The following is a 13,381-nucleotide window of genomic DNA, read 5'->3' as shown; positions in this document are numbered from 1 at the left end:
CCTTTTGTACAGGCAGCATCCTTCCGTGTTATCCCATATAGCCTTAGCCTATGTACAACCCTGCAGAGTGGCCACTGAAAGACAGGAGCAGAGTTGCAGGGCCTGAAATTATACAATGGCACTGTGATCTCTCCACAGGAGGGAGGATGGCGTATCCCAATACATTCAGAGCAGCAGAAGCTCCAGAGACAACACAGGTCTTTTCTCAGTGGGGAAGAAGAGAATCCTAAAGGGTTTTCATAGTTTCCAGCATGCAACCTGATAATCTTCCATCTTGATGCCTTTCCTTTGTTATCCACTGGGCTCCATGAAGCAGTGAAAGTAACTGTATAAAAATGGGAGGTGTGTCCAGAATACCTTTTAGGTCTCAGTGTATGGGGTTGGCCCTGCAGGACCTGAGGTAGCAAGGAGTAGCTGACCCTGGAAAAGTGCTTGTTCCATGTTCTGTGTCTTCCTGAAAATTGTTGCCTCTCCTCCCCCTCTCAGTCACTGGCAGTCAAAGTCACCATCCTGGTCACTAGTATATGTGTTTTTCTTGGGGTGGTGATACTGGGTAGGGATGCCGGGCAGACTGGGGACCCTGGGTGTGCTGTACATTTTGTGGATATCAAAGCAGGGGTGTTCACCCCATTTGTACAGGGTTGCTATTCATAGTTGAAGTGTGATTTCTTGTTGTATATATATCAGGGAGTTAGGACTTGAATCTCCATTCTCTGTTAAATCTCAGATGAGATCAGGACTGGGTGGATGGTGAGGTAGCCTGGGTGGGCCTTTGTCAGGGCATCCTACTTGGTGGCTTTGGTTTGAATTTGTCCACACTGAGAACCTTATGAGCCTTATTAGCTGCCTTCTCTTTTCTACATCTCCATTTCTTTTTCTACAGAGGCGGTTTGGTCAACCATGGTTGTCATTTTGTTCTTATTGACAAACTCAGAGCAACAGAATCCTTGGGATACTGAAGCTCAGATGGTTGAGCCATACCCACAGTTTCAGATACAGCAGATCTTGATAGGACCTAGAGGTTGCCTTTTCAGAGTTTCTGGGCCATGCATCCATTTGCCAAACATCAAGAATACATGAGGGTGGGTTCACGTTTGCATCTGTGTTATCAGGTGGGTTAATGATGGATCTTATAAGCCACTGTGTGCACCTGACAATATCTAAAGCTACACAGAATACTGAAGTCCCACTGGATGAAGGTAGTGCCCCAGCCGGGAAGGGTTACTTCCTTTTAAGGTTGTTGTTGTTGTTTTTCTTTCTAACTTTAGTTTGTTTTCTTATATATTTCTGGTTGTGAGTCTATCCCTTAATGCTAAGCCATCTCTCCTGCCAGAGTTTGTCTTCTAACCATAACTTGGTACAAAATTTTGGACACACTGGTCTATGTAAGGCAGTGGGGAGCCCAGAGAATACATAACAGGTCTTTGAGAGTTAAGAGTCTAGGTAGCACCTCCAATTACTCCTCCATTTCCTCAGTGTGAATATAAATGATGACAGTTGCATTACAGATGCATGGATGGAAAGAACAAGAGTCAGCACTGCTAATACGAGGTTCTGTGAAAGTCTCCAGTGTGTGTAATGGCTTGTACGTGGCTTTCCCTCCACTTGGGTGCACTGTGGCGGGGAGGTGTTCACGCCTTTAAGATGATGGGCCTTATAGGAAAGGCATTATCAGGGGGGATAATATCAGGGATACAACCACTCAGAACAAGGCCCTTGGCACCTGGCCTTGGGTTTGGAGAACTTGAGCTGCTGAGTCCCCTCCAGTCTCTGCTTTCCGGCCTACTAGAGTCAGGTCTCCATTTCAGGCTCCCTCATACAAGGTCAATCAACAAGTCCAGTCTGGGACATTTTGTAACAGCAATATGAAATGGACTGGATACTGATTGGAAATGCTGAATTTACCAGTCATGAACCAGTCTTCCAAGTCATCTTAAATCAGCCTGACTGGAAGCCTGAATTCTTCCACCTCCCTATACCTCATCTCTATCTCCCTACCTCTCTAATAAATAGGGACACACATCCCTGAGAAGATGTTCCCAGCAGCATCTTCTGAATACAGCCTCCAACCCAGCCCTCAGAGTCACATTGCCAATCATAAGAATGCCATTGTCAGCAGATACCACCTCTTAGGTGAGAACTGGCTGGAGTCACAACACTGAGGATCTGAAGGGATACTGTTCCTTACTGCACAGCTGGGCCAGTACCACTGACACCTGCCTTCAAGCAAGCTACTGGGCGTATGGAGATATGAGAAGTAGCTGTTGTTTCCTATAATTCCTTCACAGATGAGTTTAAGAGTGAACCATGGACTTTTTGGTGGGTCAGCACTAGCCACACTACATATCCATTTCCCGTGTACACTTTGCTCATGTTCCAAAGTGGTGATGTTCATATGTATCTGGTTATCCAGCAAGATGTCAGGATGAGGTAATTGCTAAATCCAGACTTGACCTATTCAGATCAAAGCCCTTAGAGCCAGAACATGACTTCCTCTCTTTGAAATTAGAATTATTAGAATGAATATATATATATATATATATATATATATATATATATACACGTATGTGTACATATACATGTATATATACATTCCATTGGCCAAATATAAAGAATACATATAAACATATTATGAATATTTTTTTGTGAATCAAATCTACTGAGTTACTGGGGATTCAGGGGCCCAATGTGTGGCAGACAGCAGCAGACTTTTTTTTTATTATTATTTTTATTTATTTATCTATTCTATTTATTCATCTATTCTATTCTATTTATTTATTTATTTTAGGAAAATGGCCCAGAGACTTTTTAAAATAAAGGATTTACTGTAATAATAAAGGTTAACTGCTACCACAGTCCAAAATGATGGTGCCCAAATGTATCTGCACACATACAGCTCCTAGTACGGCCCCAGAGTAGCAGTGATCAGGGACAGCTACTTCACCCAGATAAATCCCTAGGTCTCGACATTTTTTCCTTTTTGCACTGCTGTGGTCTGCTCTCAAATTAATGTTAAAATATGTATGCCCTGACTCGTGATTTACAGAATTGGTGACAAACAGTAAAAAGGACAGGCATGCCATAAAGCTTATGGATGAGGTGACGGCAGGCACAATGATGCCTCATAAAGATCGGAGGGGAGTAAACACAGATAGGCTGGCTAGGTGGCTGTGTGCTCTGAATCCCTTATAAACATCCCATGGCGCGCCCTGCTGCAAGGCAGCCCCGTCGTTAATTAGAACATCCGGCAGACGCTGCAATGTATCCATGCACCCAAGTGGATCTTCATTTTTCACATGCGGGGCCTTACTAATTAAAATCAGCTTTGCAATTAAACGTGGAAAATTGTGTTAAACTTTCAAGCGTGGTTGGGAAAAAATGCAATTATTTTTAGGGTGTTTTATTTCAATGCAAATGAAATTTCTATCTACATGAAGCCAGGGAAAGCAAAGAGGATGGCATAGGGGCTCTCTCTGTTCCTTCTCCCTTTTCTTTCTTTCTCCCCCTCCCTTTTTTTGGATTATGGATGCTCCTCTCAGTTGCAAGCTGCACTGCTCCCCTATCTCTCAGCCAGTACCTGGCTGGGTTCCAAAGCTTTTAGTGAGTGCTCTCTGTCAAGGCATGAATAATATCACCCCGAGGCTGTTGGCAGAATCCAAATGAGGCGTGCATACATCAGGAAGCCAGCCCTCCACTTTAGCTCCCAAGCAAGCTCCTGTGTAGACAGGCAATTATTCACCCACCGGCTGCCCTGGCAATCACGCTGGTGGGTGGAAAGGTGCGTGAAATGGAAGAGAATTTGAACAAGGAGTACGCACAACAAGCTAGCGAGGATCCAGTAATTTCCTAATAAAAAAAGAAAAGCTACCATTTGAAGCTTGTAAATTTAAAAATGGGAACTGAAAGATTTAGCTTAGTGTTTGCTAAATTGGTGAGGGCTGAGATATAGCTGTTCTCATCCCCTAACTTCAGAGTGCTTGTGAAGTGCTCGGAGACGGCAAGCCTAAGTTACGCTTAACTTATTAGTTAAGCAAGAACCCATGCTTCACTAATAACTCATTTAAACAAAATCTCAGTAAAGAGTTCAGTGTAAATGAAATTGGTTAACTCTCAAATCAGTCCAGAAGGCTCATGAAACACACAGGTAACAAATATGTCCAGGCCATGAGCCCCTTATTCTTCACCACTGGGGGTGTGGGGAGCTTTTATAGAAATCAGTTATTCACAAGCAACTCTAATTCATTTCAAGAATATACACATAAAATTTTTGTGAATAAAGTTAAATTCCAGTTCTTATATAGTATTTAAATCAACCTGTATTAAATATGACTTCAAAATTTTGTTGGGAAAATTAAAACAATGCTAATAAAAAATAAAGTAACAGGGATTTTTAAGGATGAAAATAGACTTCTGTGGGAATTTTTGGACATTTGGCTTCATAGCTCATGTCTCAGGGATGGTTCATAAATGCTCCAGATGAATGATGGTGCCTCCTGATGAAGCATTTGGGCCACACTCACACCGTCAAGGCTGGCAATTGTTTCTTTCACTTGTTTGCCATCCAGCCAGAAAGAACCAGCTTTCAGCTTTTGAGAGGACACCTGAAATGTCCAGAGACAGGTTCCACCCTGTGCCTGTGCAATGCTAGGGTCTTCTGAAGCCTTTGAAGGGCCATCTACACTTGCAGAGTTGCTCATAAGGAGCCACTTGCTGAGATGCTAAACCTTGGGCCCTCACCTGCTTGGTGAGGTCAGGAGGAAGCCATGGAGCAACTTGCTGACTGTCACACTAGTGAATTACAAATGTCCCATTTCCCATACTGCTGGCATGCAAGGAAGACCTGGTCTTTGTCACTTTAAATGCCTGCAGGTCATACAAGCCAGCTTGGGCACGTTGGGTAGAAAGTGCAGTGGTACCCAGGCTCTGGGACCTAACACTTCAGGAACTCAGAATCACTGAGTTTTTTTGTACATGTCTAAAAAGTGAAACTCCAATTGCACCATACATTTGGGATTCTCAAGTGTCTTTGGCTTTCTCTTGACACAAAGTAGGATGAGCCTTATAGTCTTACAGAAGCAGGGTAGCTGCACACAGGGAGCTACACACAGTGAGACAGTGTAGGTGACAAAGGGAGGCCATCTTCACTGTGTGTAGAACAGGCCAGAGGTTCAGAATATAAGAACTGCTTCCAACCTTCAAAGCATACTGTGTTAGGTCCCATCCTTGCACACATGACTTTGTCATATTCACAACTAGTGACATGAAAAAACATACAGGACAAAGGGAAGACTTGGGTGAACAGTCTAGTGACAGTTGTGAAGGTCATTGTATGTTCTATGTTAGTGTTCTGAGAAGCCAAGCCCAAATTACCTGACAGGGGCACTAAAATGGCAGCTGGGCTTGGATCCCCGTTGTCAGCAATCCAATGCTCAGATATCACTGGTGTTCAGTGCCAAGAGGATGTCACTCAGAGTAAAACCAATGCAATGCTTCTGTTAGACACCTGGGAGTCTTTCATTCATCTTTCTCATTTTGTCCTGGTTGCCAGGAGACTCATCTTGAGTTTAGTACTGTATGGACCATAGCACAGCCTGCATGTCTGACAAACTATGCTTCTATTTCCTTTATATGTTGCACTAGCTTAGCTTTCAATTTAACTCTTAATTGTGTAGTTGGACACAGGTCTACCAGAGACCATGGATTGCTATGAGTTACAACAGAAACAAATACCTACCAGCAGTTTATCTTTTTGTTAACACAATATAGGAACCGACGTAAAACATCCCTAAATGCATATTATAATCTTACTCTGATCATAATATTTAATTCTAAATATTACATTGTGGACTGATTTCCCAACTTACTGTCTACTTTCCCAGGTTTTACCTAGCAGTTGGTTCTCCACTACTCATTTCTCTGAAGTCCACACTCTTGTCTCCATCACCCCAGAACACCCATCCTTCCCATCTGCTTTGACAGACATAGCACCCACAAGGAGACAGACCAGTGCACAGAGCCTCACCCTAATGTGCTTAAAAAACACAGAGACAGCAAACTAAATGGGTGAGAAACTACTGATTTTCTTAGGAATTTCCTTAATTAAAATAAAGGACTATATAATAGGCACCATTTTACCATGGGTAATTATTTCCCCCACATCTACCTCAGATCATTTTGTGCCTGTTCAAAGAGACATTTCAAAATATTAAAATAACAGAGTGGACTAAGGTGGCGTTGAAATTACAGCCTTCAGGAGAATGCACTTGACAAGAAGTACACGGATAAAGGGATTGGAAGGGCAAGAAATCCCACCTAACCAGGCTATGGTTCCCATGTCTCCTGACAAGTGCCGTGTCTAAGTCATATCAGACACGAGCACCAGGCACTAGCACCAAAACTGTCCTGGTGGACTGTGTGCAGTTGAAATGAGAAAGGACACGTCTCAGGAGAAGGAAATACTGCAGACAGTGGTTATTTTAAAACCAGGAAATTCAAAGCTAGACACAACCAAAATCTTCTAAAATTGACATTCCAGCAGCCCTAAGATGTTAAAATGTATGATTTCTCAGCTTTGCTTAGCAATTCTCACCATGGCCTGAGGACCCTGGAGGCCATGGCCCCCCAGATCCCTGTCCTGAGGCCTCAGGTCATTAGTGGTACAGAGGAAACCAGAATCCAGGTCTCCACACTGGAGCCATTTGTTTTTACCCTTACCACACAACTTGTGCACCTCTGGTGAGCATTTCTCTTCACACAGGAGGGAGGGAGTCAGCATAAAATAGCACCACCATCTCTATGTGATCAGGCTTGTGGGGAACTTTTCTACCTGACACAATTCTGTGAATTTCCTCACAGTCCACCTGGTTTATGCCAGCACCAACTTTGAAATGGGATATGAGGTCCAAACTGCCTTCTGGCCTCCCTCAGAACCCATGTGTAAGCAGAGATACAGCTCATGGAACCTGTGAACTCACACTGCTCATGGCCATGTCAACCCATGCCTTCTAGGAAACCACCTTGTGAGGAGTCTGAACGTGTGACAGAGATGACAGGAGAAGAGAGAGCTAGTTACTCTGACTTGATTGTGCTCACTGTGGCCATGCCTTGAGATGGCACTACAGAACTGGTATGCACAGCAATTATTTGTTCTCAGAATAAAATCCAAAGACTGTTTGCAATCATCCTTTAAGATTTGCAAATCAAAATAATCTTTAAGATTTCCCTCCCTCCCTCCCTTCTCTCTCTCTCTCTCTCTCTCTCTCTCTCTCTCTCTCTCTCTCTCTCTCTCTCTCTCTCTCTCTCTCTTCTTTCATCTCTTCTTTCTTTACAAATCTCTGGCCATGAAATATCTAGCACAATCCCAGTTAAAATTTGTGTAACCAAATGTAATAGTTTCTTTTCATATCAGTGTAATAGACACTAAATATCACCAATAAGGAGATGATTAGATGATACTACCCACAGTTTGCCAACTATTTTTTCTGTTGGGCACACAATGCAGTCTTTAAGCACATATACTAAGACCTCACATGTGTGATTCTCCACAAAGCAATGTTTATATCTTAGTTATCCGTCTCATTATCTGATTAAGCAACTTGCAATTATATTCTGTATGAAGAGTGATATAACACATTAAACTTAGTAATTGAAAGCAAAACATTCCTAGAGAACAGTGGCCCGTGTATCCTTTGGTATGTCATGGAGGAGGCCAGACAGCGATCTCATGATGGGCACTCATTAAGCAATCCCATGTGTCCTTCTGTGCCAGCATGGGGATCTGGGAAAGGTGCATAAATTTTCCTTTGATTTTTTACAAAGTAACAATCAAAATAATGGCTTGATTTCCCCCACAAATGAATGTTTCACTGGAGAGGAAACAGAGAGTGAAGACAAAAGAGAGGTCACGCTGAGTATCCCCAGTGCACTCATCTCTGATGAGATCCGTCTGGCTGTGGGAAGTTTGTAGAAAAGGATGACCTTACTCCTTAAAACTTGACTTGTCAAAAATAAGTGAGAACAATATCATAATTACTAGCAAGCACTCCTCACCTACCATGTCTGGGCTGTCATACAGCAGGAAAGACCCACCTGTGCTTCCTGTCAGAGCATATGTGAAGCCAGCATGAGTGTGACAGGGGTGTGTAAGGCGCTCTCACTGTGGTGAATTTGTAGATAACCTTCTTCTACGTGTGCTTCATAGCCCTTGCCACTAGGGATGTGAAACCCCAGTATTTGTGGGTTTCACAGCAGAACCATATTTTTCCAGGACTATGAGTGTGATCTGTCCTAACTTTCAACCCCTGTGCAATCACTGCAGTTGTCTGGGTATCATTTCAGTCTATGTGTCCCAGCAGAAGATCTCTCAGATGATGGATGAGACCACAGTTACTGCAGAAAGTTCAGCAGCTCCTGTGTTAATTTAACTTCAGAGCTTCACCATCCTCAGCTCATGGAGGGAGAAGTGAGGAGGCAAGGATAAGAGGTCCTCACGAATCGTAGGAAGCCCCAAGCCCTCTGTATGCTGAGCATGGGCTCATGGGTGATATGTAAGACTCATCATAATTTGTGCCAATTTGTATATTGTTAAGATTGTGGCATAGAGTGGCTTATGCTTTGAGAACTGTATAGGAGATGGAACGACATGGAGAAGTGAGAGAAAAGAAGGCAAGGATGGCATGCATTAGATCCCCGAACACCTACCCACATGTCTTCACTTGCATTGGGTCTCTAAACAAGCCATCTTAGACAGCACATTGTGAAAAAGGCAGGCATTACCTTCTGTGTCGTGCATATTTGCCACTGACGTGACCACTGCCGTCGCAGCCTGGAGTGGGACAGCTGCAACAGGAAAGAGCTCATTATATAGCTGAATGGGATTCCATGGGCACTGATGGTGATGAGCCTCCAAGAGAGAGCGAGAGAAAGAGAGCGAGAGAAAGAGAGAGAGAGAGAGAGAGAGAGAGAGAGAGAAAGAGAAAGAGAGACAGAGAGACAGAGATTGACAGACAGACCGACAGACAGACAGAGATGACCAAGGGAGGATGTTGTTTATCAGCAGTTTTGGGGAACTAGTTTCATCACTATAGCAGGCTGTGAGGAAGCTGCCTGTGACTTTTTAAATACAGTGCATCCATTCAGAGGCGAATTTTCTGAACCACTGCTGGGGATGCCTTCCACCCACAAAGCACTAACCTGAACAGCTCTTGTATGGCTGGCTCCACAGGAACTGCAGAAAGATGGAAAACAGAGAAAAATTTATCGTGTGTCACTGGTACTCTTCTTCCATGGAAAATTACCAAAAGGTTGGTGGTGTTGGGGGTCAGGGGTCAGGGGTCAACTGCTCTAGCAGTTCTGCAGGATGAGGGCTACCTAGTCAGCCTGGGGGACATGGGGAACATAGACTTACCTCGAACCCCTTTGGACCGTGTGCGATGGCGCTTCTCCTCAGCGTCCACGTCCATCTGGGAATAGAATTTTAGGTGGTCAGTGCCTTTGTCCAGTGAATTCTGATTGCTGCTGCACTGTAGTCAGAGGCCCTTAATCTTGTGTAGCTCTATAAAGGAAGGCCTCCATAGGGCAGCATAGGTAAGTAAGGGCGGAACAGTCTTAAGTGTGCTCATTTAGGGGTAACAAGGGAACATAGATCTTGTAATCACTAGGCTTCTGCCTGCTCTAGCCACAGATTTGGATGGATCTCCAGGGATCCAGCTCTCCTCTTGAGGACTCGATTAGAACACTTTTGGGTGTCTGCATTGGATTTTATACCAAGAAAAAGAAGACACCCATTATGTTTACAAGAAAGCAAAAGTATTTAGATTCTTTTTATAGAAGGCTGGATTAGTGTGATGAAGAGTTTAGAGAAAAGAGGGGTGAGCATAACATCATTCATACCCCTGGGGCTTCATTTCCATGTCGTCCAATATAAACTGTCTGGGTTCTTTTAGGTACAAGACCTATGCCCATAGCAGAGAATCCACTATCTTCATAATATTTGGAATGGAAGAGAAGCCCCTGATTGCATGAGTGACATTCTGCTAGCTTTCCCCCTCTCTGATAGAACCTTAGTCACATTAGATGTCTAAGTTCTACTTCATGAGAACCTTGCACCATTCCTGTAAGGAAATTTTCTTTATTACATTTCTTTTATCAGTTAAATACCCTGGAGTTCTGAACTCATGACGGGAAAGCCACACCTGCTCTAAAGGTCCCCTTTAAGCCACAAGGATGAATAACCATAAGGTGGATGTTTACTAATATCTTATTCACCAAATATTTCCACAATATAAGAATACCTTAGACATGAATATAAATTTATCCAATGGGTATGTATTAGATTCTACTCAATAAGATAGAGGTGCTGATAAAAGACAGTGGTGATAAAACACAAACAGTAAAAACATCTCTCAAATTACTGGATGATCATCTGTCAACTCCATCTGTGATTTCTTTGCCATCCTCAGTATGGATAGGCTACACTCCTGGGCAGAAGATGGGGACCTTGTGACATATTCCATGTATTGTCTGATCAAAGCCACTTACACCATGGAAAGAGTTACAAAGCCATGTTAGAGTGGAGCAACCAACAGATGCACATGGCTTGCTAGTGGCACAGCTCAGTGTGTATACCTGCCCTTGGCTCCAAGTTGAGGTACCTGCACTTACTCTCTATGGATATAATGTGGTGGCTCCAAAATACCTCATATAATAAGAAACATAAGCCCATTCAGTGAATGTAATATGTCTGCTTCAGATATAGTGCCACACCCTATTTAGTAAGCAAAGGCTAGCTTCAGAAAGGAAGAGCTCATGGAAAGTACATGTTCATGGAATGCTGTGGTAACCGGGACTCATATAGCCATGCATGGAAAGAGCCTGTAACTTATCCCTGCACAAAGGTATTTGAAGGGTTCTTTATGGATGAATAGATGGGTGGGTGGGAGGATGGATGGATGTAGCCATTTTCTGAGAAACTGCAGGTCTAGAGGTAACAAAGGACAGGCAGCATATTGAAAGGAACGTCTCATGGATCAAAGGAAGAATGGCACTTGAAGGAACAATGTGAGGCCAGGAGGGGCAAGGTGGGCACAACTAGCCAGAGGCACGGTAGGTAGCAAGAGTGGGTAAGTCATAGAAACATTATGGAAGAAAGAGTGACTTAGCTGTACTCACAAAAGATAGCTCAAAAGATTAGATTAAGAGGGCTTACATGATCACTTAGACAGGCCAGGCTGGGATGCTGCCCTAGCTAACCCTGTGAACTGGCCCCTTATTCCTAGAACATACTGGGGAGGGAGGATTGATGTAATAAAGGCACTGAAGAGACTGTTGAGGGGGATGCATATGGTACAGGAGTTTTATGGGCATCTTTTGGGTCCTATACTATCATGGCCTCTGTGTAGTTATTGCTGGAGCATTAAATATCTGAATGCTGTAGTTTAAATAGCGCCCAAAGGGAAAAACACACAGAGGCTCTAAAAAATCTATTTAACATGAGATTTCAAAATATAGCAAAATTTTAGCAAAGCTGTTCTGGATCCATGAGAACAGTGAGTCAAGCCTATGGTGAGGTACAAACAATGTATCTTATAAGACCCTGTGAAGTTTTCCAGGAGATAGGGAGTTGGTGGAGGGGGCTTTTAAAGTCCTGTCCTTTAAGGAATTTAAAATCGCATTACAAGTGTGACGGTAAATTGAGCTGAGAAATACTCTCATTTGGAGAGAGTAAAATCTGTGGGGAAGGGTAGAGAATCTGATATTTGAAGTTAATCAGATGTTTCCAGTTAAGATAGGGTAAGTAGAAGATATTCCAGACAAAGGATATAGGACATGCAAAACCTCCCGGTCTACTGTAGGATTTGTTAAGGGTTACTATCCACAGGGGCTGTTCCTGACTTCAGAAGGGAACAGCTACCACTTTGTCTGGCACATTTATGCACAGTCTGGTGGCTAAATCTGCATTTATGATGCTCCTGGTTGATGTTCAGGAAAGAATGTCTAACCCAAAGTATGGCAGTCCCTGCTCTTTTCCATGCGCATGGGATGGGGACACTGGCTTCCTCATCTAAGGCCTCAGGTAGCCAAATGAGTACTCCTTTATTTTTTATATTGAAATTTATAATCCTTTCTTTGTTGCTGCTGCTGTTGTTGTTAGTATTACTATTACTATTGACAAGGTCATGTGATGTAACCCTGGCTGGGCTGGAACTCACTATCTAAACCAGACTGCTTCCATATGCTGGATTAAATGCATGTGCCACCATGCCTGGCCCTTTCTGTATTTTTATTTGCTTTACATATACGAGTCAATACTGCTTCTGGAAATGGACATCTCTTTTCCCACTAATTGCTTATCATGTAATCACAATACTCCAGCCATGCAGAACGGTCTCGCTTGTTCTGTGCTGATCCCCACTTCCCAACCCCATCATCACAGGTTGGCTTTATTTTTCTTCTCTTCTCCTCTGGCCCTGCTGGTTTTTCCATTGTTAACCCTGTTGGGATGACAGTGGTTCTAGAATGTACTTTATTTTCTCTCAAACATTTGTTGCAATGATGATTAAGTGATAAATATATTTTTTAAATGTCTAACCCAATATCCTACATACAGCAAATACTAAATAAATGGTGAGTGACTCTTTCTTTCCTTTTGGCTAAGGAAATAGCATGGTAAAACATTTCCAATTAGTTTGCATTCTATCCTTACAGATGTTCAGCAAGTGCCAACAGTATGGTTCAGATTCAGCATAATGCACACACTGTGCAATGGCATTTTCTAATGTCACACCTAATAGTGTGTGGTCACAGGCCAGGTACTCCTGCAGCCTCCTCACATACTCTTTTAAGGTTCTATGCCCTGTACCCCTGCCATCTTGGAGAGGTGGCTGGCTTTCCTCTGGTGACCCCTCCACCGGTGGCACCGGAAGTGGCAATTAGAGTCTGGGCTATTCACAGCCCAGGGGCTTTTAGCTCAAGCTGCAGGAGCTGCTGGAGCTGCACCCAGGATGGCACCGTGATCCCATCGCCCGGCTCTGCCCTCCCTGTGGCTGGATGTGCTTCCCCCACTTATTGTCTGGGTCTCCAGTGCCCCTTTCAGCAATGTACATTAGGAAGTCCACACTGAAAGGTCTACTCTAGCATCCATTCTTTTCCCTTTGAAGTCTATTTTTAAACTAATGGTAGATTTTTTTTCTAAAGAACTTTTAAGTGGTTTTATACTTAAGTCTCGAGTTTAAGAAAGTGGTTTTTGTGCTAACAGAAGCTATAGGAATGAAGTATTGAAGAAAGAGCATGTGACTTATTTTATAGCACATAAACTTTACATTTGGAATCAGGATTTATCTTATTACTTAGATCTTAGCTCTTCCAATAAAACACAGGTTGG

At 43.1% G+C, this 13,381-nt stretch overlaps 1 protein-coding gene and 1 long non-coding RNA gene across 17 annotated transcripts in view; one reads left to right on the top strand and one right to left on the bottom strand.

Moving 5' to 3' along the window:
- Myt1l (myelin transcription factor 1 like) overlaps positions 1–13,381 on the bottom strand; it is a 391,301-nt gene that overhangs the window by 128,858 nt on the left and 249,062 nt on the right. For 14 of the 16 annotated variants that reach the window (XR_015045201.1, XM_085830269.1, XM_085830266.1 and 11 more), the window contains exons 6-8: positions 9,407–9,461; positions 9,193–9,226; positions 8,776–8,838 (exon numbers count right to left, since the gene is read on the bottom strand). Coding sequence is in view for 14 of the 16 variants with exons in the window: in XM_085830269.1 (XP_085686395.1) it covers positions 8,776–8,838; positions 9,193–9,226; positions 9,407–9,461 (152 nt within the window). In the remaining 2 variants the exon portion in view is untranslated. The remainder of the gene's footprint in view (positions 1–8,775; positions 8,839–9,192; positions 9,227–9,406; positions 9,462–13,381) is intronic. The other 2 variants (XM_029484682.2, XM_085830275.1) reach the window with 1 other exon arrangement.
- LOC110307426 (uncharacterized) overlaps positions 1–13,381 on the top strand; it is a 93,595-nt gene that overhangs the window by 47,003 nt on the left and 33,211 nt on the right. The gene's annotated exons all lie outside the window — the stretch shown is intronic.

Source organism: Mus caroli, unplaced genomic scaffold (genome assembly GCF_978045245.1).
Source record: "Mus caroli unplaced genomic scaffold, Mus_caroli_1 scaffold_14, whole genome shotgun sequence".
In the NCBI taxonomy this organism is placed as follows: Eukaryota; Metazoa; Chordata; class Mammalia; order Rodentia; family Muridae; genus Mus; species Mus caroli.
This window is presented reverse-complemented; position numbering and strand designations above follow the sequence as displayed.